Consider the following 26,288-nt stretch of genomic DNA (forward strand, 5'->3'; position numbering starts at 1 on the left):
CTGCTTCTAGTTCTGAGTTGACTCCTCCCCAGGGAGGGTTGTCAAGCATCAGAAGTAGGGAATTCCCTGGCCGGCCGGTGGTTAGGGCTTCGCACTCTCACCGCCCAGGGCCAGGGTTCGATCCTTGATTGGAACTAAGATCCCACAGGCTGTGCGGTGCAGCCAAAAAAAAAAAAAAAAAGAAAGAAAAAGAAAAGAAAACGAAGAAAAAAAAGAAAAGCAGAGAAAGAAAAAATCAAAATCAGAAGCAGAAGAGGTCCTATTTGCCCCCACCTCCTTTTCTCCAGTTTTGAAGAAAATTTTCCTTCTGTTTTAGGACCAGTAGCTCCTTTCCCAACTGTGTCACTCTTTTTTGCAAGGGCCATTCACACCTGAGTATGAACTAGGCTCTCTTCAAATGGAGTCCACGTCTGGAGCAGGGTTGGGGGGAGTAGAGCTGCACAGGGGGTGTGGGGGAGTAGGCACTGGTGTCTGCCGTGCTGCTGGTAGAGGGCAGAAGCTGAGGGGCGCAGATCCCTTCTACCAGCTCTCACACCAGGAACCATGTGCCATGGGTGCTGAGCGAGGATGATGCCCCAAAGTCCCTGGACTAACACTTTCCTAAGTCCAGAGGTTTGGGTTCAGGGCAGCAAAGTTGGGTACAGCTCATCCTTGGAGATCAGAACGCCATCAGACAGGATGCTGCCAAGCTTTGTCCCACCTTAGGGCCTTTACCCTTGCTGTACCCTCTTCCTGGGATGCTCTTTCCCCAGATTTTCCCATGGCTGGCTCCCAAATGTCACCTCCCAGAGGGGCCTTCCCTCGATCGACATTAGTCCTTCCTCCCACCTTCACCTCTACACGAGCTCATCACCCGCTTTATTTTCTTAATAGCATTTACCACTCTACAAAACGCTATTGTCTGTCTTTCCCTTTAGCGTGTAGGCCCTCTGCACCTCTTGGTTCCAGAACTCCCCGCAACCTGCGCGGTCCTACTCAGCCCAGCGCTAGCCCCCGGCGCCTCCTCGGCTCCCGCAGCCTCTGAACTCCTAACGCGGATGTCTCCTACAGTGCTGCCGCCCTGAGCTCCCCCTGGCGGCCAAAGAACCTCACTGCTCCAGCCCGGCACAAACACGTGGACACCGCCTTGGACCCCAGTCCGCTTTATTCCGGAGGGCGGGAGACTGAACAGCCCAACCGAGAGGGCGAGTTAGGAGGTAGGCGGAGTCTTGTGTGTGTGGGAGGTCCCGGAGGCGGCTGGTGGGCGGGGTCTAAAGGGAGCGGCCAGTAAGGAGGGCTCGCTCGCTGTTCAGGGCCTGTGGAGTGGGCGCGTTCCAGGACGAGGGGGCGTGGCCCACCGTGCGCCGGCAGGTGGGCGGGGCTTCGGTGGGTCAGGCGGCACCAGAGCGGCCTACATGCCGGGCACAGTCCCGTTGGTCTCCATGTCGGTGAGGTTGCCCCGCAGGTCCTGCTCCTCCTCGAAGGCCTTGAACAGTGAGTTGAAGTTGCCGGCTCCAAAACCCTGGAGCGGGAGAAAGGAGGTGAGCTGCGGACCCAGAAAGCCAACCGCTGGGGACAGGCGGTCCTTAGTGGTACCTGGTGGTTGTAGCGCTGAATGACTTCCAGGAAGAGCGTGGGCCGGTCCTGCATGGGCTTGGTGAAAATCTGCAGGAGGTAGCCTTTCTCGTCGTAGTCCACCAGGATTTTCAGCTCCTAGGTGGGAGACAGGGGACTGGGTAAGGGGGAGGCTGGCTGGCCCCTCTAGCCTGAAATGGTGGGATATTTAGAAAGGCCTAAATATTTAGAAAGCCCCCTTTGGGGGGGCTCCTGCACCCCCAAAGCCAAGAAAAGACCCTTTTCTGCAGCAGTTCCAGACACCTCCACCTCCCGCCTCAGCCCCTGTGTTAGCCACCCAAGGCTGGCCTGGACCACCCAAGTAGCACCCACACAGCTCTCCCTGCTTCTGCTCTTGCCTCCTTACAATCCATCTTCCTCACATTCAGGGGTCTTTCAAAATCAGATCATCTCACTCCCCTGTTTAAAACTCTCCAGTGGGGCTTCCCTGGTGGCGCAGTGATTGAAAGTCTGCCTGCCGATGCAGGGGACACGGGTTCGTGCCCCGGTCCGGGAAGATCCCACGTGCCGTGGAGTGGCTGGGCCCGTGAGCCATGGCCGCTGAGCCTGCGCGTCCGGAGCCTGTGCTCCGCAACAGGAGAGGCCACAACAGTGAGAGGCCCACGTACGGCAAAAAAAAAGTAGAAGTAGAGTTACCATATGACCGACCCAGGAATTTAACTCCTAGGTATCTACCCAAGAGAATTAAAACGTATGTCCACACAGCTACTTGTTACCCAGATGATCATAGCATTATTCATGATAGCCAAAAAGTGGAAGCAAATGTCCATCAACTGATGAGTGGGTAAGCAAAATGTGGTCTATTCATCCAATGGAATATTATTCAGCTATAAAAAGGAACAAAGTACTGACACGTGCTACAATACAGATGAACCTTGAAAACATGATGCTGAGTGAAAGAAACCAGTCACAAAAGATTATGTGATTCCATTTATATGACATGTTCAGAAAAAGCAGCTCTATAGAGACAGAAGATCAGTGGTTGCCTAGGGCTGAGGGTGAGGAGGTGGAATGGGGAGATTGAGAGGTGGTTTCTAAGAGGTTTCAGGTCTCCTTTTAGAGTGATGAAAATGTTCCAAAATTGATTTCAATGATGGCTGCGTAATACAGTGAAGAGCCAAAAACCACTGAATTGTGTATTTTAAAAAATGATGTATGTTTTGTGCCTTAAATATCAATAAAGATGTCAAAAACAAAACCAGAAAAACCTCCAATGGTTTCTGGCCACAGAAGAACAAAATCCGAACTCTTAAATAGCCTACCAGAGGAATCGGCTCCTGCCTACCTCTTTGACCTGGGCCACTCCTCAAACACTTCCTTTCATTCACTCTGGCCCTCTTTCTGTTTCTCAAATACTCAGAGCTTGCTCTTACCTCAGGACATTTGCACTTGCTGTTCCCTCTGCCAGGACTGCTCTTTCTCTAGGTCTTCACACAGCCAACTCCCTTTCATCATCTTGATTTCACTGAAATGTCACCTCCTCAGAGAGGCCTTCCCTGACTGCCTCCTATGTAGCAGCCCCAGATCACTCTCTGTCATAGCCTGTTTTAAGTTTCTGCACAGCACCAACTCTCTCTCTCTCTCCAATGGTGTTTGTGTTGTTTATTTGTCATCTGTCTTCTCACTAGAATGCAAGTTCCATGATGGCAGGGACCTGGTCTGCTTTCCTGGCTGCATCCCAGTGCCTGATGCAAGGTTGAGACAGCATTTGTGAGGCAAGATGGAACTCAGGGCTTGTTCTCGGCTGACTGAGGATCCTGTTCGAGGCCTTACCTCCAGAACGTCAATATTCTCCTTCACCCGGATCTTGGCCGACTTGAGCTTCTCCCGCAGTTGTTTGTAGTATGTGGACGGAACAGCCAAAAACTCCATGCCTCTCTCTCTCAAGTGGCGAATCTGTCTCAGAGCAGGGTCAAGGTCAATCCTCTCTCCATGCTCAACACTCCCAGCCAGGGGGAAGTGCTGGGCCAGGAGGATGCAGGGTCCCTACTCCAGCTTCCCCAAACTGCCAGGATGCAGTGTGACCTCATCCCCTTCCTTCTTTGGGCCTTGTGGGTCCCGATGGAAGAACAGCAATCACTAACATTTATGGGACCTCACTACGTGCCTCTCTCGAGCACTTTCTATGTACTGTCTCATTATGTTGATGCACTAATCTTTTGAGACATTTAGATGATTGTTCTCCCCATTTCATAGCTGGGAAAACTGAGGCATTGAGAGATTAAGTATTAATATCTATTCTCAACATAGGAGCCAGAGGGATTTTACTAAAATACAAGTCAAATCATGTCACTCCTCTGCTTACCAACGGTGGTGTCTCAGAGTCAAATTTAAAGTCCTCACTATCTGCCCCCACTCCTACCTTCTGACCGCATCTCCTACCCTTCTCTTCCTTGTTCATTCTGTTCCAGCTGTTCCTTTAACCTTCCTCTACCCTGGATGTCCCTTATTCCTGGGGCGCTTTCCCCAGATTTCCACTGCTTCCTCTCTCCTCTGCATTTTTTTTTTTTGGGGGGGGCACACGGGCCTCTCACTGTTGTGGCCTCTCCCGTTGCGGAGCACAGGCTCCAGACGCGCAGACTCAGCGGCCATGGCTCACAGGCCTAGCCGCTCCGCGGCATGTGGGATCTTCCCAGACTGGGGCACGAACCCGTGTCCCCTGCATCGGCAGGCAGTTTCTCAACCACTGCGCCACCAGGGAAGCCCAATGTCTTCTGCATTCTTAAATGTCTCCTTCTTAGCGCCAGGACTTTGGTGACCGCCTAATTTAAATATACAAAGTCCTGGGACTTCCCTGGTGGTCCAGTGGGTAAGACTCTGCCCTCCCAGTGCAGGGGCCTGGGTTCGATCCCTGGTCAGGGAACTAGATCCTACATGACGCAACTAAGAAGCCCGCGTGCCACAACGAAGATCCCGTGTGCCGCAGCTAAAACCTGGCACAGCCAAAATAAATAAATAAAAAAGAAAAAGAAAAACTTGAAATTAAAAAAAAAAAAATGTCCTTCACCCTCCCTCGTCCATGGCCCTGCTTGATTTTCCTCTAGAGCACTCACTGCCATCTAACAGAGATATTTTACTAATTTTGTTTTGTGCCTCCGTAAGGGTAGAAACTATTGTCTTGTTGGCTAATGTGTCCCAAGTACCTGAAACAGTGCCTGGCACATAGTAGGTGATCAATAAGCATCTATTGCGTGAATGAATGAATGAAGTTGCCATGGTCATGGTGAATTCTTGGTTGGGCCAGGGCTGAATGGGACAGGCCAGGCTCTTGTCCACTTGGTCGTACTGCCACATTAAGAACAGGTAGGACCCAGCCTCCCCAAGGGCTGGAGCCATAGACTCAGGACATTTAGTTTAGATGAAAGGATCTAGTGGATCTTGTAGCTTAATATCCTCATTTTCAATTTGATGCAGCTGAAGCCCAGAGAGGGGGTTGAATCCCCCAAAGACTCACAGTATGTTACTGGCAGAACCAGGTCTAGAGCCCAGGCTTCTTGTTACTCTGGCACTTGCTACTTCTGTAGCAGAGAGACCAAACTCTCTAGGGTGGGACTATGCCTGCACATGAATGGCACGAGCCAGTAAGGGAGCCCTGTCAGCCATCTGGGCTGACGAAGGGGACCCAGGACTGCCACTCGTCACCCCCATCCCCAGCCTCTGACTCAGTTTGCAGAGTTTGGCTCTGGAGCTGAATGGGAGGTGAATTAGGACCAGGAATGGGCTTCTAACCGCTGTGATGATGTCTTCAGTCTTGAGAGCGATGTGCTGGACCCCAGCGCCCCCGTTATAGTCCACATATTCCTGTGGGAGGGGAGCAAGGAAACCATTGTCAGTGGCCCCGTCACCCACACCCCTGCCCCTGCAAGAGCCCTCAAACCTCTTCCCTACTTCATTCTTCCCCAGCCAAGGCCCCCGGGGCCCGAGGGAGGCCCCACCTGGATCTGGGACTTCTTCCTGCCCGGCGCTGGCTCGTTAATGGGCATTTTGATGGACTCCTCGTAATTGGCCACCACGATGGACCGCAGAGAGCTGTACTCCGTGTGCACCTGCGTGTCATCCACGGACCAGAAACGGTGGAACTGCAGGTTCTTCAGGTACCTGTGGGGGGTGGCCGGAACATCTGGCACAATGGCTCTGATGTTGGCCTGGGACCTGCCCCCTGCCCCTATTCCACCTTCCAGAATTTGTTCCCTGAGCAGGCTCCAAAAAGGGTACCACCTTTCACATCACGCACATCATAGGTTTGTACCTTTATTATGACAATTTTCCTTTAGGTGGAAGTAAAGCATCTGATAACAAGATCCGTATACATGGCACCGCTCCAACAGATGGAGGTGCTTTTGAGAAAGGGTACTTGCTTCTAATTTGCACACACATGCTCTTTGGGTAGTGACAGCCTTCCTCCAAGCCTCCCTGGACTGTGACACCCCCTGTGTTGATTCCCCAAGGTTCCTCAGAGGGAGACCGGTGGGTCACTTTGGGCCTTAAATCCTCTGGTCTCCATGGTGACACTTTTTCAGGGAACAGATGAATCAGTGACCTCAGACTAACCTGGCCCCACCTCGTGCTCTATTTCCTGACAACACCTGGGAGTGGGCCTGTCACACATGTGGGAAGGGCTTGGGCCAGGGACTCACCATTCTGAGGCAGACAGCATCTCCTGATCAGGCTGGTTTCCCACAATGTGATCAATTCTCTCGAGACTGCAGTTGGGCCTGGGAGAGGGAGGCAGTTAGGGGGTGAGGAGAAGGCTACTCCCTAAATCTCTTCCTTCCACCAGCCCCTCAATAACAGTAACTGCTCATTATTTCCATAGCACTTACTATAGACACACTATCTGCATCAACTCACGCACTGTTACTAGCCCCATTTTACAGATGAAGAAACTGAGGCTTAGAAAAATAACTTGCCAAGGTTAAATAGCTAGTAAGTGACAGAGCTGGGATTTGAACCAAGGCAGTTGGGTTCCAGACCCTAGGCTCTTGGCCTCTATGCTGCCTCTTCAAGCCATCCTGGGATGCTCAGGGGCTCCCCAGCAGGGACCAAGATGCTCTGTCCCCTCTGCGTGGAAGAGAGGGCACCCCACCCTTGCCCCAAGGGGCACTCACAGCTTGGAAAGTAGGGGGTCGACGAATGCTGGGGCCTCGAATCCAGGCAGGAAGCAGCCGGTGTAGCTCATCTTCTCCACCAGGGTGTGGGTAGTGTCCCCATACTGTGGGTGGCGAACAGCCTGAGGTCCCACCCCTGCTGAGGCCAGGCTGCATTTCATGGTGCCAACACAGCCCTGGGTTCCAACCCAGACCTGGCCCTAACTCCAAGTGTGATTTTGGGCAAGTCACTTCCCCTTTCCAAAATGAATTGCAGTCTGACATTTGGGAATTTGACAGTCTGTCTGCCCCACAGGACCAGAAGCTCTGTGGAGGCGGGGATGCCATTTTGCTCATGATGCTGTCCTGGCACATAATAGGTGCTCGATTAAAATGTGTTGCCTGAATGAAGATGATGAGGGTGTTGGATCTAATTATATGGAAGGGCCTTTTCAATCATTCTAACAATCTTTGAGTTGTATTAAATCTTGAGGAGGAAGGACCTATGATTGTATCAGGTAATCTTTGCTGCGTGTCTGTGATATGCCAAGCGCTGTTGTTCTAAGTGCTATACACAAATCATCTCATTTGATCCTTTAAATGACCGTGGGAGGAGTTATAGCTGAAGAAACAGGCACAGAACGGTTAATTAGCGTGTGGCAGATCACACAGGTGGGCCACGCAGGTGGTAACTTGCTCATTTAAACGGAGTCCCAGGGAGGTGAAGTGATTTGCCCAAAGTCACATAGCTTGAGTGGGGCAGGGCTTCCCTTCCACCTCCTTCCCCAGACCCACCCATCTCCTTCCTTGCATCCCCATGCTATCAGCCCCCACTGGGGAGGAAGGGAAGCCCAGAGGCGTGACTGGTAGCCCTCCTCAGCCTCTGCACACCAGCCAAGAATACAGGAGATCAGGGTCCAGGGAGAATGTCTGCACTTTGAGGCACAAGTGTGGGATGGTATAATGGGGTCAGGGGCTGCGGAGGGGGGTCCTGGGATCTAAGTGGCTGCTGACAGCAAGAGAGGTGGGGCACTGAGGTTAACTCACCGTCTGCAGCACAGCAAACTTCACCTTCCCAAACTTATCTTGCTCTACCCAGGGTTCCCGCACGATCTTGGCGCCTCGTTCCCGGGCTTTCTGCAGAGGAGATGGGGTGGGGAGGTGGTCAGTGCTGGACCCTCAGTGCTGGACCCTTTGGCTGCCGCTGCTGGATCCTCTCTGCGTGGTCCTGCCGCAGCCTCCTCCAGTTTTTCCAGCCCCAGGCAGGAACTCCAGCGAACTTTAGCTGTTGCCCTTGACACCCATGGCTCATGCCCATTTGGCAGATAGGGAAACTGAGGTCCAGGCCCAGAGCTGGGGCTATTTAAGACAAACCAGGTGGGGGTGGGGGTCTGTCCTGCCTGTCCTATGCTAACTCACTCTGTGGCCCTTCGCCCTCTCTAGTCTTCAGTTTCTTCATCTGTAAAAAGGGTGGTTGGATAAGACAAATACAAGCTGACATTTATTGAGCACCTACTATGTGTCACACCCTCTGTCAAATGCCTTACATGCATGAATCATGTATTTGATATTTAGCAAAACCTTATTACTGCATGTCTATGCTTATCACATGTCAGGCACTGTTGTAAGTACTAGCCTCTTTAATCTGCACAGCAACATTACATGAAAGGCACTATAATTGTCTCTATTTTATAGATGAGAACATTGAGGCACAGAGAATTTAAGTCACTCACCTGAAGTCACACAGCTAATAAGATAGAGACCCAGCAGTCTGCCTCTGGAATCTACACTCTGAACATCTAAACTGCCTCTTGAATACAGCGTTTGGTACAGTCAGGCCCAAGAAATGATAATTGTGACCTCGTTTCCTCTTTGTAACAACTCAGTGAGGTAGGTGGTTATCCCCATTTTACAGATGCAGAAACTGAGGCTCAGACAGAGGTTGCACGGCTACTAAGGGGCAGGGTGTCACTGGAACTCAGGTGTGTGTCAGCCAACATCTGGGCACATCACTCCAGCGTGGCAGTGTCCTCCAGCCCTGACTGATGGGGGTCCCTGTCGCAGACAGAGGGCAGGCTGAGCCTTACTGCTTCGTCTCCACACCAGCCCAGGTGCGGCCTCACCTGCACGATGTAGTCACAGTCCTCCACCTCGAAGGCAATGTCCTTCACTCCGTCGCCATGTTTCACCAGGTGATCGCCCATCTCTGTGGCCGGCAGGGGAGGCAGGTGGCGCTGGAGTCATGGCCCCTCCCTGAACCCTGATCCACCCCTGTGTCCCTAGCCCCCACCCACAAAACCATGTCTCCACTCCCTGGCACCCCGAACCCTCTGGGGCCCCCTCACCTTTGTTCCAGGGGTTGAGGGCAGAGGAGAAGATGAACACAATCTAAGATGTAGAGGAGAAGGGAGGTGTGGCTGGTGGCTCAGGTGAGCTTCTAGAGGTGCATCCCCGGCCCCCCTCCCTGCCCACCAGTGAGATACCCCTGGTGGGACATTAGGACAAGACCCCTCTTCCCAGCCAGGCAGGACTGTTGACCCTGGGTTCCTGTCCTTTCTCAGCCTTAGCTTCCCCTCTGGTCCTGAGGGATGGGGGCTTCTCCCGTGACAGACCCTCCTGGGGCCTTGGGATGAGCTGCCAGTCAAGCCTCCCATTGGGGAGAGCCCCAGGGATCCATGGACCAGGGCACTGCTTAGATTTCCAGTCTGACGTCTGAGGCCTTTGCCAACTTTTCCTGAACGTCTGTGAGACCAGCGTCGGGCCAGGCCGAGAAGTAGACCAAACCAAGAAGGTCCCTGTTGCATGTCGTACGAAGGTGCCGGTGGAGGGCCCAGTGAAGGCTGACCTCAGTGCACGCTCCGCTAACCACACCGGGCAGCCTGGAAGAGCACTGGGCCGCCTGGAGGAAGGGCTTCCTGGCCTCCTGCACCCAGAGGTGCCAGAGCTGTCAGGGAGCTCAGAGACCAGCAGGGAGAGAGATGGCCCTCCTGGATGGGTAGGGTCCTGGGCGGAGACTCACCTTCCCTTGCTTGATCACGTGGCTGACTGTCTCCCGGGAACCTGTCTCCAGGCCCTTGTAGGCTAGGGGTTCAAAGCCCATCTTGTTGCAGTAGTACGACGCAGCCTGAATCACAGAGTTGCAGACGGGCCCGTGAGGGTCGAGGGGCAGGCCCCCAGTCCCCCAAGCCTATCTGCCCTGTTGCCCCAGCTGCCGAGATCCTCCTGGGAAGAAAGCCTGGTCCCTGGCCCACGCTGATCTCAGGTAAGTTTCCCACTGGGATCCGTGGCCCTGATTGTGTAATTAGGATCCAAAGAGTGACTGTCCATCCTGGGACTCTCCCAACATTGGCCCTGATCCTCCCGTCCCAGGGCCCAATCACAGACCCAGCTGGAGACCTGCCCTTGTCCTAGAGGCCCCCTTGCCTGCCCTCTATCCACTCCCAACACCTTGCCCAGCTTTTACCTGCTTCGCGTTGCCAACCCAGAAGGTCACGGAGTGAAAGTGGAGGAATCGGCCTCTCTCAGGCTGCAGAAGAAGAGAAGGGGCAAGGCTTAGTCCCTAGAAGTGGGTCTAGAAAAGTGCAAGTGGAGAGGTGTCCCCTAGCCACCTCCCTTGTCCCACCCTCAATCCAAGAACTGAGGAGAAGCCAGCCCGCCCCACCCTGCTGCCCTGAAGGCTTGCCAAGCCTCGAAAGGTTTCTCATGTAGAAACTGAGCTCCTGTGGGCTCAGGATTGGTGAGCCCCCCTCTCCCCTGGGAGGCCTGCCCAAGTTTCACAGGGGGAAACAGCCTTATGCTGCAGCGACACAGATTTAAGTTAGACCTTAGAAAGAACTTCCAGACAGGATTAAGGGATTGGCAGGAATTTAAGAAGAGGTAAAAGTTTTTCTTAGGAGGGCAAGGTTGAGTCCAGCTCAGTCTAGACGTGGCAGCGGGGGCAGAGATGAACTTGAGTGTGCATCCAGAACGTCACGTAACCCTTGTAGCTATTATTCCTCTTCTGCTCTTTGCTAGCATCCCGGTCTCCCGGGGCCCTGACCCCACATTTCCCCTCCTGCTTACCTTCTCTCCTTTGTTGCTGTAAGTCGTCTAAGGAGAAAGAAAAGGACAGTAAGACATGGAAACTTGGACACAAGGTGCTTCTGGAAATCTCACTCCAGATCCGTGGCCGTTGGCAAAAGCTGCCATGGCTCCAGGCAGGCTCTTACCATGACTGATCTTGGTCACACTTCCTCCTGGGAAGACTGGGATGAGAGGCCAGCAGAGTGCTGGACAGAAATATTTAACACCCAGCAAGTCCCGCCCCTGGCCTCCTGGCCTTCCTGGGGGTGGGAGGTGATCCTGGAAGCTCCTAGGCCTGGAAGCCTCTGATCCAGGCACGGCCTCATTGGACAGGGTGATGCTGTCAGGCCTAGAAAGGGGGAGTGACTCGCCCAAGGCCACCAGCCAGTTGGGGGCAGAGCCGGGGCCAGAAGCCAAGGGCACATTCTTTCCAGGACCCTGGGCTGGGACTGCGATCTTTGCCCTCCAGAATCCAAAGCTGAGAAGCCAAGGCCAGCTTGGGTGCAGAGGTGGCTCCAGCATTCTTATTCAGGGAGAATTTGAGGGGGATTAGGGACTGGTCTTGAAGCCAGCCACTTGTTTGCGTAGCAAGTGTATGGTTTATATTTAGGTAAAAAGCTTGTATTCATTAGTGGTTAGAGGCATGGGTGTGGGGGTTTGGATCCTGGAGGTCTACATACTATGTGACTGGGGAAAGTTACCGAACTCCTCTAAGCCTCAGTCTCCCATCTGTAAAATGGGAACAATAGTAGTGTAGCGGGGCATTAAATGAGATAAACATAAGTTTTTGGAATAGAATCTGGCACACAGTAAAATCTCTGTTAATGCTGGTTATGATTAGTTATGTTTCTTTGGGGCTTTGCGTGGGGGGCTGATGGAGAATAGGGAGGCCTTGGCGTTGCCACAGCCTGGGTGTTGGGAAAGAGGTTGTGGCCCTACTCCTGGCCCAGAGTGGTGGGAAGGGGGAGCTTACGGCCCTGGGAGGAGGAAGGCCTGGATTCCTCCCCAGCATCCCCCATACCCGAATCCTCAAGGCTCACTTTCCTGGAAGATGGAGTGGTAACTGCTGGCCAGCTGTGGCATTTACCTGAGGGCTCCAGGACAGCCCCCTGCCTCTAGCTCCACGTCCGTCCCCAGAAACTCTGTTGCTGAGACATCTTCCTGGGGAACTGACTTCATCAACTATCCTCTTTGCCTGGAAACTCTTCCAAGACCCTGAAGCTGGCAGTCTCAGCCAGGGACTGTGCCAACCCCACCCCACCCTCTTGCATTTTGGCTCCCTAAATGTCCTGCATTAGCCGTTTTTGTTGTTGTTGTCTTTTGAGAGTAATATTTATTTTGTCCTAATTATAAATAACTCATAGGTTTTCTTTCCAATTTATTTAAACTAAAAAAAAAAAAAGTTTATGGGACTTCCCTGGCAGTCCATTGGTTAAGACTCTGCGCTTCCACTGCAGGGGCCGCAGGTTCGATCCCTGCTCGGGGAACTAGATGCCACATGCATGCCACAACTGAGTCCATATACTGCAGCTAAGAAGCCCGCATGCCACAACTAAAGATCTGAGGTGCTGCAACTAAAGATCCTGCATACCACACCTAAGACCTGGCGCAGCCAAAATAAATAAATAAATATTGAAAAAATATTACACTGTGTATATATATACACACCACATTTTCTTTATCCATTCAGCCATTGATGGGCACTTAGGCTGCTTCTATATCTTGGATATTGTAAATAATGCTGCAATGAACATGGGGATGCAGATATCTTTCTGAGTTAGTATTTTTGTTTTCTTTGATATATACCCAGAAGTAGAATTGCTGGATCATAGTTCTACTTTTAATTTTTTGAGGAATCTCCATATTGTTTTCCATAGTGGCTGCACCAATTTACATTCCCACCAGCAGTGCACAAGGGTTTCCTTTTCTCCACATCCTTGCCAATGCTTATGTCTTGTCTTTTTTTTTTTTTTTTTGTGCGGTACGCGGGCCTCTCACTGTTGTGGCCTCTCCCGTTGCGGAGCACAGGCTCCGGACGTGCAGGCTCAGCGGCCATGGCTCACGGGCCCAGCCGCTCCGCGGCATGTGGGATCTTCCCGGACCGGGGCACGAACCTGTGTCCCCTGCATCGGCAGGCAGACTCTCAACCACTGTACCACCAGGGAAGCCCATGTCTTGTCTTTTTGATGATAGCCATTCTAACAGGTGTGAGGTGATAGCTTATGGTGGTCTTGATTTGCGTTTTCCTGACGATTAGTGATGTTCTGCATCTTTTCATGTACCTGTTTGCCATCTGTACGTATGTCTTTGGAAGAATGTCTAGATCTTCTGCCCATTTTTCAATCCGATTATTTGTTTTTTTGCTAGTGAGTTATGAGTTCTTTATATTCAGTATATTTTAGATGTTATCCCCTTATCAAATATATGATTGGCAAATATTTCTTCCCACTCAGTAAGTGGCCTTTTCATTTTGTTTATGGTTTCCTTTGCTGTGCAGAAACTTTTTAGTTTGATGCTAGTCCCACTTGTTTATTTTTGCTTTTGCTTTTGGTGTGAGAAGCCTTTTTTTTTTTTAATACAGAAAAACATAATCTTGGCAAGTTATGACCTCTTGGATCATTCAATCCAACATTCTCATTTCTCATATGAGAAAAACTGACAAACAGCAAGAAGGTGCCTGACATTACTCCCCTCTTTTCTTCCTCCCCTCCTCCCTCCCTGCCTCCCATGTCTTTCCCTACCAACCAGGGAGCAGAGAGGGGCTTGTAGCAGGGAGGAGTCCCCCTCCCCACCCTCCTCAGCAAAACCTGCTAGGTCCCCTGGGCCACTCTCAAGTTTCCACCTCTTCCAGGAAGCCCTCTCAGAACTCCCCAGCCCCAGGTCAGAGGTTCAGCTGCTTAGTTGACATGGGTCAGCTTTAGTCAGCAACCCCCGAGGTGGGGCCCAGGACAATCAGAGAACTTTCCTAAGCCACCCAGTTAGCAAGTGGCAGAGTAGAACTGGAATGGGAATCAGGCTATTCTAACTCCAGAGCCCACACTTTTCACCTCTGTCTTGCCTTCTAGACAAATGGGAGATATTGATCCCCCAACTAGACAGATGGGGAAACCAAGGCTCGGAGAGGGAACATATGTCCCTGGGGTTGTGGAGCTGGTAAGAACAGAGATCCAAGCTCTGGCCTATTTGCTTCTGAAGCTGGATCCCCTTCCAGCAGTCCAGACACCTTTTTCCTTTTCTCTGTTTTCTGGGCAAATCTGGAGGCAGGCGAGGAGGCCCCACCTCCTTATCCTGCCCCTGTTGGGCCAGCCTGCCCTTAGTGCCCACCTTGGTCTCCCGGGTCTAGGTTTCCAACGGAGAAAATGGGGGTGGAAGTGGCCCAGAGTGGCGCTCACAGGCCAGAAGTTTCCACGGTGGGCAGGTGTCTCCGCGCAGCCCTCCCGTCCCGGGTGAGGGGGACCTCGGCAGCTGACTCAAACCCCCGCTCACGGAACCTGGCCTGGCCTGTGTCCTCGGCACAGTCAGTGTTTGCTGAATCAAGGAAGCGTGTCAGCAGCAGCCTTGGATGCCAAAGGCAAGTGTCCGGCTCAGCTGGCCAGGGCTGTTGTCTTCGTCCCTCCTACCTTCTGGACTTTGCTCCCGGAAACACTGTGGGTCTCAGTCACGCTCGGGATACACCCCTAGGTGCCTCCCCCATCTGTGGGCAGGGGTGGGGGAGGGGGGCCCGCAGGACCCAGTTTTTGGAGACCCCGTGTCCCCTCCCAGATGCTCCCTCTCAGGCTGGGCCCAGTTGGAGAAGAGGTTAGCGGCGGGTGGGTGTGGCTGTCTGGGCTCTTCGTTCCCGAGTGGCCAGTTCACGCCCCTCCTGAGCTAGGAGCTGGGTTCCAGAGGCCTAGCTCAAGGAGCCCACTATTCAGCTGGGCTCACTGACTCACCCTCCACTGTGCCCTGGTGTGTAGAACAGGGTGAACACAGCAGGCTTGAGGCTGCTGTTTGTAGAAAGACCTGCTTGCGAGGTTGAGCCTTGGTTGGCATCGAGGAACTTGGGTTTCAGGAAGGTTCCCACCATCCCCAGAAATGATAAGAGGCCTAAACTGTACAGACAGTGTGGCTTCTGCCGAACACCTGCTTGTCTCCTGGGAGCCTGGGATGTTGGTACGTGCTGTGCAGTGGGTGCCTTCGTGACCAGCCTCCCATGAAAACCCTGGAGCTTAAGGCTCAGGCCCACTTCCCTGGTAAACACTTCATAACCTCTTGCTGGAGGAAATAAGTGCATCCTGTGCGACCCCACTGGGAGAAGACCCTTAGCATCTTGCCCCTGGTTTCCTCTGGACCTTACCCACACTTCTTTTCCCTGGGCTGAGTTTGCTCCTTTTGCTGTAATACAACTTAGCCGTGAGTATGACTATGTGCTGGGTCCTGTGATCCTTCCTCATACATCATCAGACTTGGGGGTGGTATTGGGAACCCCTGACACAGTGGTGGCAGCCGTGGGATTCTCCTGACAGACCCTCGACTCACTGAAAGATGGCAGAAATACTGTTTTGGGAAAGGAAGGTTGGATTTGCAAGGGATGTCCTTCCTAAGATGTGAATGTGAGTTTCCTAGCTGTGTAATACTGTCTCTCTTCTTCCTCATGACCATGACCAAGGTGGCCTTGGCCCTGAGCTCCTTTCTGAAGACCTTGCTGAGCACTCAGTACCTGCCTTCGGGTGGCCTGCGTGGCCTCCCGGGATGGTTGACCAGCCTTTGATGCCTGGGTGGCTGTGGAGTTGCCGGCAGTGTGAGATAGCAGCTTAACTACAGCCGAACCTGTTGTGAGGTAAAAATTACCTCTGGGGTTTGACGGCAACAGATGGAGCCCCAAAAGAGCTGACTAGCTGCATCCCCGTGGTTTCTCCAGGCTGCACAGACCAAAACGAGGGGGAAATGCCCAGTGTGGGTGTTGCCTTTGGTTTTTTGTTCTCTCCTCTAGACAGGAGGAAGAACAGCCCAAACGTTCCCAAAGGTGAGCTTTAGGTGGCCCCCCAGATGTTGAAAGTTTGCATTAGTTTTTCCTCTAAGGGGGAAGAAAAAAGTTAAATCTGTTCCCAGAGCTGGAGAAAAGCTTTAGTTAAACCAGAGGGGAAAAAAGGGCAGGGGGGGATGCTCTAGCTGCTGCTGCCACAGCCTCGCCCACCCGACCCCCTGCCCCCCTCCCGCCCCTGCCGTGAATGTTGAATTTATTGCTAGGGGTTTAAATAGATTTGCAATGAAAATAAAGGGGGAGGAATTTTTTTTAATGGCTTTGTGTTTTATAGCTATTACATATGTATGTACGATTAAAGCAGATATAAAATGTTACATGATTATAATTTCGTAAGTATGAGAAGGATCATCATTAGGGAGAGCTGCAAGAAAAAAAAAAGCATCCCTGGGACAAAACTTTCTTGCATTTTGCCACATGGGCAGCTTGGAATTTGAGTTCTTTGAGTATCGGAAACAGAACAATTATTACTATGATTTTTGCCTATTGGATCCTTCTGAGAATAAAAAGGAGACAGTGAAAAAGAGAGCCAGTCTCTAAATGGAGATACACTTTTGAGGTTTGGAAACAGTCTTTAGTTGCTAATGAGCTCCTGTGAAATCACATCTGACTTTAGAGACAGTTTGCCATGACTTGCATATTCTTGAGGGACTCAGCTTGTGTTCTAAGGCCAACATGACAAAAAGGGCATGGGAGGGCTTCGGTTGTCTCCTGAACTTGGGACACAGCTCTCTGGTTTTGCTGCAGCAGAAGAGAAGCTGCTGTTCCCCCCGACCCCAGCTTTATTGAGGAGTAATTGACAAACTACTGAGAAGAGAAGCTCATCAGGTTTAAACTCCACAATGTGGCTTATGCAGATCATCTGCTTGCCTCTGGGAGTCCGGAGTTTTGGTACATTGTACCAGGCAGAGGCTTCGCAGGATTTCCAAAGATGTCCATGGCAAAAAAAAAACAAAAAAAAAGGCATAAGATCTCACGCTATAGATACTACCCACGTGAATCCCCACCCTCATTTATAAGCCTGTTCATTTGTCTTGGTTCATCTGCCATCATCGAAAATACTGTAAACAACTTAAATGTCCATCAACAGGGGGTTGGTTAAATACGAGGAAACATTAAGTAACTATAAAACGAATGAAAAACTTTCTATCTAGTGGTGGGGAAATACCTTCAAGATACATTGTTAAGTTAAAAAAAAAAGGCACAGAACAGTGCCTTTTATAACTTTTTATAACTTACCATTTGTAGAAAAAAAACACTGTTTATGGATCTTTTAAAATTTTGTTCTTTCAGTTTATTTGAATTTTCCACAGTGTAAAACATGTCATTGATTGTCAGCCACTGAATGGAATTTATTTATTTTTAAGTTTTATAACTTTAAGTATTTGTTGATTTTAAGTGTAGTTGGAGTATAGTTGATTTACAACGTTGTGTTAGTTTCAGGTGTACAGCAAAGTGAATCAGTCCCAAATGGAATTTAAATAAAGAGAACCAGTTCAGCCTTGCCCTTTGGAATCCTCTTCTTTGGGGAGCAGCCCAGGCTGTAGTTTATTTCCTTCTCTTCATGTCTAATTTCCCTTCTGGTTCGGCAGCACAAAATATTTGCATGATTTACATGATTTCAGAAGTTTTAAAATGGCTTCTTGAGGGTCATAGTTATTGAAGTGTAATTTATATAGAGTGAAATTCGCCCTTTTCAGCGTACAGTTCTATGAGTTTTGAAAACATATAGTCACGTGACTGTCAACCACTATCAAGATATAAAACAATTCCATTACCCAGAAACATACCCACCCCCCCATTCACCGCTGTGTACCTTTATAGTCAATCCCTCCCCCACCCCATTCCCTGATAACCATTGATCTACTTTCTGTCTACATAATTTTGCCTTTTCCAGCATGTCGTATAAATGAGTCAGACAGCAAGCAGCTTTGTGAGCCTGGCTTCTTTAACTCAACATCATGCATTTGAGGGTCCTCCATGTTGGTGCCTCTATGTGGACTGTATTTCTTTTCATTTTTGAGAAGAGTTTCGTAGCATTGGTCTACCAGAGTTTGTTAACACTTCTTATTAACTCTTTAAAATCAGCTGACTGACAAATTGAACAAGACTTGAGTCTTGGTTACAAGACAATATAAAAGTAGGGACTGGGCTTCACTGGTGGTTGAGAATCTGCCTCAATGCAGGGGACACGGGTTCGAGCCCTGGTCCGGGAAGATCCCACAGGCCGAGGAGCAACTAAGCCCGTGTGCCACAAATACAGAGCCTGCACTCTAGAGCCCACGAGCCACAACTACTGAAGCCCGCACGCCTAGAGCCCGTGCTCCGCAACAAGAGAAGCCACCGCAATGAGAATCCTGTGCACTGCAGTGAAGAGTAGCCCCTGCTGGCCGAAACTAGAGAAAAGCCCGCGCACGGCAACGAAAGACCCAACGCAGCCAATTTAAATTTATTTAAATAAATTTTAATAAATTTATTTTTTAAAAAACTTGCAACTTAAAAAAAAGTAGGGGCTTAGAGACACTTTCCTTCATCTTACAAAGAGAAGAGTTTATGCTATGCTCTCTAAACATGTTACCTCAAACAGAAGTTTCAGAATTTTATTTATTTATTTATTTATTTATTTATTGGCTGCACCACGAGGCATGCGAGATCTTAGTTCCCTGACCAGGGATCGAACCTGTGACCCCTGCAGTGGAAGCGTGGAGCCTTAACCACTGGACCGCCAGGAAAGTCCCTAGAATTTTATTTAAAGCAATAAAAGCAATTGAAACCCAACTAAAATAAGTTGTATGGAAGCAGGGAGTGGAAAGGCGCAAAGTTGGTGTGAAAAAGTCCTTTTTCTTAAAAAAAAAAATGTCTTTGTCCTTCATAATAAGCTGTCAGTGAGTAGGTAAGTCCAGAAAACAAAACAAGAAACTCCCAAATGAGTATGGCCTCTAAGAAGAGGAGGGAGGTGTGTGGGAGCAGGGAAGGAGGTCATTTCTATTTCTTAAAGTCCTTTTATTTTTATTTTAAAAAATTTATTTATTTAGGCTGCGCCCAGTCTTAGTTTCGGCATGCAGGATCTTCACTGCAGCATGCGGGATCTTTAGTTGTGGCATGTGGGATCTAGTTCCCCAACCAGGGATCGAACCCGGGCCCCCTGCATTGGGAGTGCGGAGTCTCACCCACTGGACCGCCAGGGAACTCCCTTAAAGCCCTTTTAGAGGACAGTGACCACAAGGGTCACAATGAGGGTTGCTGGGGTGCTGGGAATATTGATTACAAAGTGTGTTCACTTTGTGAACATTCATTGAGATGTGTGTGCCTAAGATTTGTGTACTTTCAGGATGGATATTATCTTTCAATAAAGAAAACAATTTATTGTGGTGCAATACACATAATGTAAAATTTACTATCAATGACACTTAGTATATTCACAATGTTCTGCAAGCATCAATACTACCTACTTCCAGAACATTCTCCGTATCCCCAAAAAGAAATCCTATACCCCTTAGCTGTCACTCTCCAGTTTCCCTGCCCTCTAACCCTAGAAGACCACTAATCAGCTTTCCGTCTGTATGAATTTGTCTATTCTGAACATTTTATATAAATGGACTCATGCAATATGTGGTCCTATGTGACTGGCTTCTTTCACTCAGCCAATATTTTCAAAGTGCATCCATGTTGTAGCCTGTGCCAGTTCTTCATTTCTTTTTATGGTTGACTATTCCATCATATGCATATACCACATTTTTGTTTATCCATATTCATCAATTGGTGAGTTGATTTTTGGCTGTCATGAATAATGCTGCTAGGACTGTTAGCATACGAGTTTTTGTGTGGACATACGTTCTCATTTCTCTTGTGGATATACCTAGGAGTGGAATTGTTGGGTCATAGAGTAAGTCTGTGTTGAACATTTTGAGGAGCTGCCAGATTGTTTTCTACAGCGGCTGCACCACTTTACATTCCCACCAGCAATGCATGAGAGTTCCAATTTCCCCACATCCTCTGCTAACAGTTGTTGTCATCTACCTTTTTTATTCTAGCTGTTGCATCTCTTATTGAAGTGGTTTCCCCCACCCCTTACCCCCGACACTGCACGTCTTGTGAGATCTTAGTTCCCCGAGCAGGGATCAAATCCATGCCCCCTGCAGTGGAAGCGCGGAGTCCTAACCACTGGACCGCCAGGGATGTCCCCTCATTGTGGTTTTGATTTGCATTTACCTAATGGCTAACGATGTTGATTATTATGTGCTTATTTTTAATTTGCATACCTACTTTGGAGGAATATGTGCTCATATCCTTTGCCTACATTTTAATTGTATTATTTGTCTTTTTACTACTGAGTTGTAATGGTTCCTTATGTATTCCCTTTTCAGGAATCAAGTCCCTTGTCAAATACATGATTTGCAAATATTTTTTCCCATTCTGTGGGTTGTCTTTTCACTTTCTTGCTGGAATCATGGGCAGCACAAAATTTTTTAATTTTGGTGAAGTCTGACTTATCTATTTTTTCTTTTGGTGTTGTATCTAAGGAGGGGGGCTGATTTTTTAACTTAAAAGATCTTCAGCTGAAGGAGTGTGATCTGTCTCAAATTGTCACCTCTGGAAGCAGAGCACTTTAAAAAAAGATAATAATAAGAACAACAAAAACTCAGATTTTCTGGTCGCTTTGTTTTATGTGCCAGGCACTAGACTAAGCATGCTAAGTGCTGTGTCCTTTATTTTTATTTTATTTATTTATTTTTTATAAATAAATTTATTTATTTTTGGCTGCGTTGGGTCTTCGTTGCTGAGCGTGGGCTTTCTTTAGTTGTGGCGAGCGGGGGCTACTCTTTGTTGTGGTGCATTGGCTCAGTAGTTGTGGTGCACGGGCTTAGTTGCTCCACAGCATGTGGGATCTTCCTGGATCAGGGCTCAAACCTGTGTCCCCTGCATTGGCAGGCAGATTCTTCTTTTTTTTATTTTAAAATGAATTTATTTATTTATATTTGGCTGCGTTGGGTCTTCGTTGCTGTGCGTGAGCTTTTTCTAGTTGTGGCGAGCAGGGGCTACTCTTCGTCGCGGTGTGTGGGCTTCTCATTGCGGTGGCTCCTCTAGTTGTGGAGCACGGGCTCTAGGTGCGCAGGCTTCAGAGTTGTGGCACACGGGCTCAGTAGTTGTGGCTCGCGGGCTCTAGAGCTCAGGCTCAGTAGTTGTGGCACACGGGCTTAGTTGCTCCGTGGCACGTGGGATCTTCCCGGACCAGGGCTCGAACCCGTGTCTCCTGCATTGGCAGGCAGATTCTTAACCACTGTGCCACCAGGGAAGTCCCTATGCCCTTTAATTATTAAATCCTCTAACAACCCTGTGAGATAGGGGCTATCATCCCCATTTTACAGATTGGAAAATGGAGGTTTACAGGCGTGTCCTTTAGACCACAACTAAAAAGTGACAGAACTGAGAATTGAACCCAAGCCTGACTCTCTCCAAAGTCTATATGCTAGCCACTTCCCACCATGCTGTCGTCGTTTTTGGAAAATGCTTTGGGAATGACCCCTAATCCCATTTTCAAGCAGCAGGAGCAAACCAGCCTCCTGGACCCTGGAGAAACTTCCTCTTCCTTTGGCGTGTGGCTGACTGGGAAGGGTTGGCTTGGCGGGGGTGCAGGGAGGGGATATGAGGGAGGTAGGAGCACTGCAGGCCTGCAGGGGGGCTCTGTGGACAGGCTAGCGGGGAGCAAAGCCCTGGTGTAGGCAGAGGTGGGGACTCCTGCTGAGCAATCTTGGGCAAGTCACTTCACCTCTCTGAGCCTCAGTTTCCTCATCTGTAAAATGGGAATTATAGTAGTACCTCCCTCATAGGGTTGTTACGAGGATCATCTGAGCTAGTGTACGTAAAGTGCTTTGCTTGATGCCTGGCACACGATAGACTCCATTAACAGTTACCGATTATGCTTATTATTATAAGGAATGTGGGAGGGTCTCAAATATCAGGTTAGGGGGCTTGGGCTTTATCTTTGAGAGAATGAAGAGCTTTTGAAGATTTTATAGCAGAGTTGCAACATCATCAGGACTTTAAAGGCTTCTGCTCAAGGTCAGCACAGGGAAAAGCTGTGGATAGCTGCTGTGCTTGGACTGGAGTGGCCCAGTGGCCTATTTGTGATTCTTTATTATATTTGAGGAACATAAATAAACCAAAAGGCTTTTTTTACATTTGAAAATTGGACCCCCAAACAGTTAAACAGCCCTGTGCCCTGTTTCCTAGAATCTACAACTCCAGACTCCCAAACAGACAGAACTAATGAGGATTCAGAGGCACAAGCCCGTGGATAGAACCTCCCCATCCTCTGTCAGGCTCCACAGACTCCCCAACAGGGCTGAAATAACAGTTGGGGAACAGAGGGTGTGAGGGCTGGCCAGGGTCCCCAGCTGTTATCAGGGCTAGTGCAGTGGGGCAGGGCCAGCTGGGTGGGTCTGGTTCTTATCTCTTGGGGCACAGAGCCCACGTGCCTGAGCTTTGGGGTGACAGGCAGCTTTATCACCAGGCATCAGTGGTGGCCTGGAGGGTCCAGAGAGTTGATGGCATGGGATACGGGATCCCTGGGCTCTGGAGACAATGTGATCTTGGGCCACTTCCAGCTCCTCTCTGAGTCTCAGTGTCCCAAACTGTGTAAGCAATGGGTGCCCAGCGTCTGATGTGCCCAGGACAGAAGGCTGTCTTCTGTGCTTGGCTTTGGGGCGTTGAGCAGTGTCCTGGATTTTGTTGGTTTTGCCTCTCCAGCATCCATTCCTCCTTTAACTACAGCATCTCACTTTTCCTTTGAGGAACCATCCCTTTCCCTTCTCTGTCCATGTGGTTTGGGGGCATGTGAGCCAAGACTGGCCAATGAGAATCTCTGTGATTGGTTCAGGTTTGGGTGCCTGACCACAGCCAGCCAATGTGGGTTTGCCCTGGGACTTTTGCTTGAGAAAGAGCCTCTCTCTGAGCTCTGGGTTTTCTGAGCTAATTGAATGGTGCTGTGGTGCCCATGTCTGACTCCATGGAGGGCAAATGTGCCTGTGTATAGAGCCAGCACAGCAAAAGCAAGGATGAGAGAAGGAGACAGATTCCTGATATCTGAGTGACCTGTTTCAGGCATGCTTCTGGGTGAGCCAAAATTTCCCCTTCTTGGGACTTCCCTGATGCTCCAGTGGTTAAGACTCCGTGCTTTCACTGCAGGGGGGCATGGGTTCAATCCCTGATTGGGGAGCTAAGGTCCCCCATGTTGCGCGGCATGGCCAAAAAAAAAAAAAAATTCCCTTCCTTTGTTAAAGCTACTTTGAGTTGGATTTCTGGTATTTACAACCACTAATCCTGACTAACACAAAGAGACTAAGACTAAGAATAATAGTAACAACAACAACACTGTCTATGAGCACTTATTCAATATCAGGAAGCAAGGTGGGGGGCAGTGGCAGTTGTCTGTTCAGCCACTGGCATTGATATTGTTGAGATTTGCTGGCACAAAATGATAAAGTCAACAGACTTCTAGCAGTTTTTATTATTATTTTAAAATTCTCTATGGACAGTGCAGCCCTGGGGTAGGCATGGAGATAGATATTCTGTTCCACCTCCCTTCAAGGAAGGACTTGCTGCCCAAGTGCGGGGATGGGCATGGGGGGAGTGGCTGGCTATCAGCTCCTATGGGATCTCCCGCAGCTGCACGGACTTTGCCCGAGGTCGCCTCTTCCCAGGGCAGCCCACACCTGGTGGCTGAACAAGGCAGGGGTGGAAAGGTGGCCCTTTCAGCCCAGTGGGGGACAACTCAAGACCCACAAGTCTGTTTCCAGAGCCCCTGGTTGGGGTTGGCCAAGGCCTGTTGGGCCTCCACCACTGACTACTCCTTCTCCCCAGTCTGGCTTCCCCCCTTCATTTCACTGGTGTTGACACCTAAAAACATCTTGTACCCCAAACTCTGTCTCAGCCTCTGCTTCTGGAGAACCCATTCCATGACCAGCCTTGCTACCTGCACCTGGGGTGGGCAGCACCCCCTGCCTCTCCCCACTGGGTGTGCCACTCCCAAGCACTGTGCCTATTTTATCTTCTCAACTCACTATTATTTCTCCCATTTTACAGGTGAGGAAACTGAGACTCAATAAGATGAAGACTTGCCCAAATAATAAATTGTCGGGACTTGCCTGCTAGCTCAGTGATTAAGAATCTGCCTCCCAATGCAGGGGACATGGGTTCGAGCCCTGGTCCGGGAACGTCTCACATGCCGCAGAGCAACTAAGCCTGTGCACCACAGTTACTGAGCCTGCGCTCTAGAGCCCTCGAGCCACAACTACTGAGCCCGCGTGCTGCAACTACTGAAGTCCACACGCCTAGAACCCGTGCTCCGCAACAAGAGAAGCCACCACAGTGAAAAGCCTGCGCACCGCAATGAAGAGTAGCCCCCGCTCGCCACAACCAGAGAAAGCCCACGGGCAGCAGTGAAGACCCAACACAGCCAAAAAAAAAAAAAAAAAGCCCGTGCACTGCAACGAAGACTCGCCCCTGCTTGCCGCAACTAGAGAAAGCCTGCACGCACCCAATGCAGCCAAAAATAAATTAAAAATTAATTAATTAAACAAAAACCAGGCTGTGAGCAAAAAACCAAAATAACAGACAAGCATCCGTATTTGGACAGAGAGCCAATAGTTTGCTCACCCCTGCCCTAGACAGTCAATACAACAATTAAGCATTAGTTTGTAGCAGTTGCTGAATTCTGTGGTATAAGTACCCCTATGGCCAGTTTCAAACTACCAACGTAAGGCAGTTTGAACTTGGAGTTGAGAACAGTATAAGTAGTAACATATCACACAGAAAAATAGGCAAAAGCCTAGGTAGTACTAAAATGTAGTGAAATAATTAGGAAATGATGAGATTTGAGCATTTATTACCTTTGTTTTCATGATAGTTTATTTAGATGTAAGTTTATATTAATTTTTTTCTGCTTTTTAATGTAATTTTTAATATACGTAATTTAATTTTAAGTAATCTGGTATTTAAAAAAATTTTTTTACAAACTTCCTGAAGAATTCACAGTGGGCTCTCCTGAGCCTGTAGGAACTGCTCTGCTCTGCTTGCCTGAGGTTTAGGGGGCGGGAGGCCCCCATGACTGGGGAAAGGGCAGAGGACATCAGTGGCCCTGGAGGAGGAGCAACTGCTATGACATCAGGGCCCAGGGCACATCAAAGGGTTTTCTCTTTCCTCTCTGGCCAAACAACTATCTCGTCAGTTGCTCCATTATTTGCATAAGCCCAGGGTGCAGTTACTCAAGATCAGCCATTGATCCCTTTCGAACTGAACCTGTGTCCCTACCATCCAAAGTCCCTAAACTTTTGAACATCTGACACCCTTCAGTTCAGAACACTGACTTTCATTCTTCACAAGGGCAATAGGGGAGTTAGCTTTGGCCTCCGATTTGCTGTGTTGCCTTCAACATATTGCTTAACCTCTCTGAACTCCCTTTTTCCATTTCTGAATATTAGGGAGCGCTCTTATGAGTCTTTGGTACCTATAGGAACAGAAGTGACCATGTGTCCAATGCTTTGCATTTAATATAACAGCCCTATGAAGTAGGTGTTATTATTATACCCATTTTACAGTTAAGGAAACTGAGGCTTGGAGAAGCTAAGTGGCTCATACTATAAGTGGTAGAGTTGGGATTCATTCCCTCTACTCCCAGTCCAAGTTTCTCATTTTTTTCTGGTGTGTCTCCCTGCATCTGGAGATCTTCAAGATTTTTACAGATGAAAGGGGTCTGAGGGCTTCCGTGGTGGCACGGTGGTTAAGAATCTGCCCCCCAATGCAGGGGACACGGGTTTAAGCCCTGGTCCGGGAAGATCCCACATGCCACGGAGCAACTAAGCCCGTGCGCCACAACTACTGAGCCTGCGCTCTAGAGCCTGCCTGCCACAACTACTGAAGCCCCCATGCTCCGGAACAAGAGAAGCCACTGCAATGAGAAGCCCACGCACTGCAACAAAGAGTAGACCCTGCTCACGACAACTAAAGAAAGCCCACAAACAACCTAAATGCCCATCAACAGACAAATGGGTAAAGAAGATATGGTACATATATACAATGGAATATTACTCAGCCATAAAAAGGAATGAAATTGGGTCATTTGTAGAAACATGGATGGATCTAGAGACTCATACAGAGTGAAGTAAGTCAGAAAGAGAAAAACAAATATCGTATATTAATGCATATATGTGGAACCTAGGAAAATGGTACAGGTGAACCGGTTTGCAGGGCAGAAATGGAGACACAGATGTAGAGAACAAACGTATGGACACCAAGGGGGGAAAGCAGCGGTGGTGGTGGTGGTGGTGGTGGGATGAATTGGGAGACTGGCATTGACATATGTACATGAATATGTATAAAATAGATAACTGATAAGAACCTGCTGTATAAAAAATAAAATAAAATTAAAAGCCCACGCACAGCAACGAAGAACCAATGCAGCCAAAAATAAATAAATATATATTTTTAAAAAAGGCGGGGGG

At 49.4% G+C, this 26,288-nt stretch overlaps 1 protein-coding gene and 1 long non-coding RNA gene across 2 annotated transcripts; one reads left to right on the plus strand and one right to left on the minus strand.

The window, feature by feature from the left end:
• Window positions 1-1,125: 1,125 nt before the first annotated feature.
• Window positions 1,126-10,979, minus strand: HPD (4-hydroxyphenylpyruvate dioxygenase). The gene is made up of 14 exons (XM_067700968.1): window positions 10,910-10,979; window positions 10,764-10,790; window positions 10,165-10,227; window positions 9,721-9,825; window positions 9,047-9,089; window positions 8,825-8,907; window positions 7,749-7,838; window positions 6,723-6,826; window positions 6,252-6,329; window positions 5,550-5,712; window positions 5,344-5,415; window positions 3,388-3,510; window positions 1,576-1,692; window positions 1,126-1,501 (listed from the first exon to the last, which is right to left on the minus strand). The coding sequence occupies exons 1-14, from the start codon at window positions 10,910-10,912 to the stop codon at window positions 1,391-1,393; spliced, it is 1,182 nt and encodes a 393-aa protein (XP_067557069.1). The 5' UTR covers window positions 10,913-10,979; the 3' UTR covers window positions 1,126-1,390.
• LOC137203909 (uncharacterized) lies at window positions 1,381-5,634 on the plus strand. The gene is made up of 3 exons (XR_010933368.1): window positions 1,381-1,520; window positions 3,243-3,531; window positions 5,518-5,634. It is a non-coding gene; the product is annotated as an uncharacterized lncRNA (long non-coding RNA).
• Window positions 10,980-26,288: the final 15,309 nt, after the last annotated feature.

Source organism: Pseudorca crassidens, chromosome 12 (assembly GCF_039906515.1).
Source record: "Pseudorca crassidens isolate mPseCra1 chromosome 12, mPseCra1.hap1, whole genome shotgun sequence".
NCBI lineage: Eukaryota > Metazoa > Chordata > Mammalia > Artiodactyla > Delphinidae > Pseudorca > Pseudorca crassidens.

Excerpts from the sequence above, each read along its gene's own strand:
- HPD (XM_067700968.1), bottom strand. Across the intron at positions 8,908-9,046 it reads CCTCAACCCCTGGAACAAAG|AGATGGGCGATCACCTGGTG; the intron begins GTGAGGGGGCCC and ends TGCCGGCCACAG. Across the intron at positions 6,330-6,722 it reads GACCCCCTACTTTCCAAGCT|GCCCAACTGCAGTCTCGAGA; the intron begins GTGAGTGCCCCT and ends TCCCTCTCCCAG.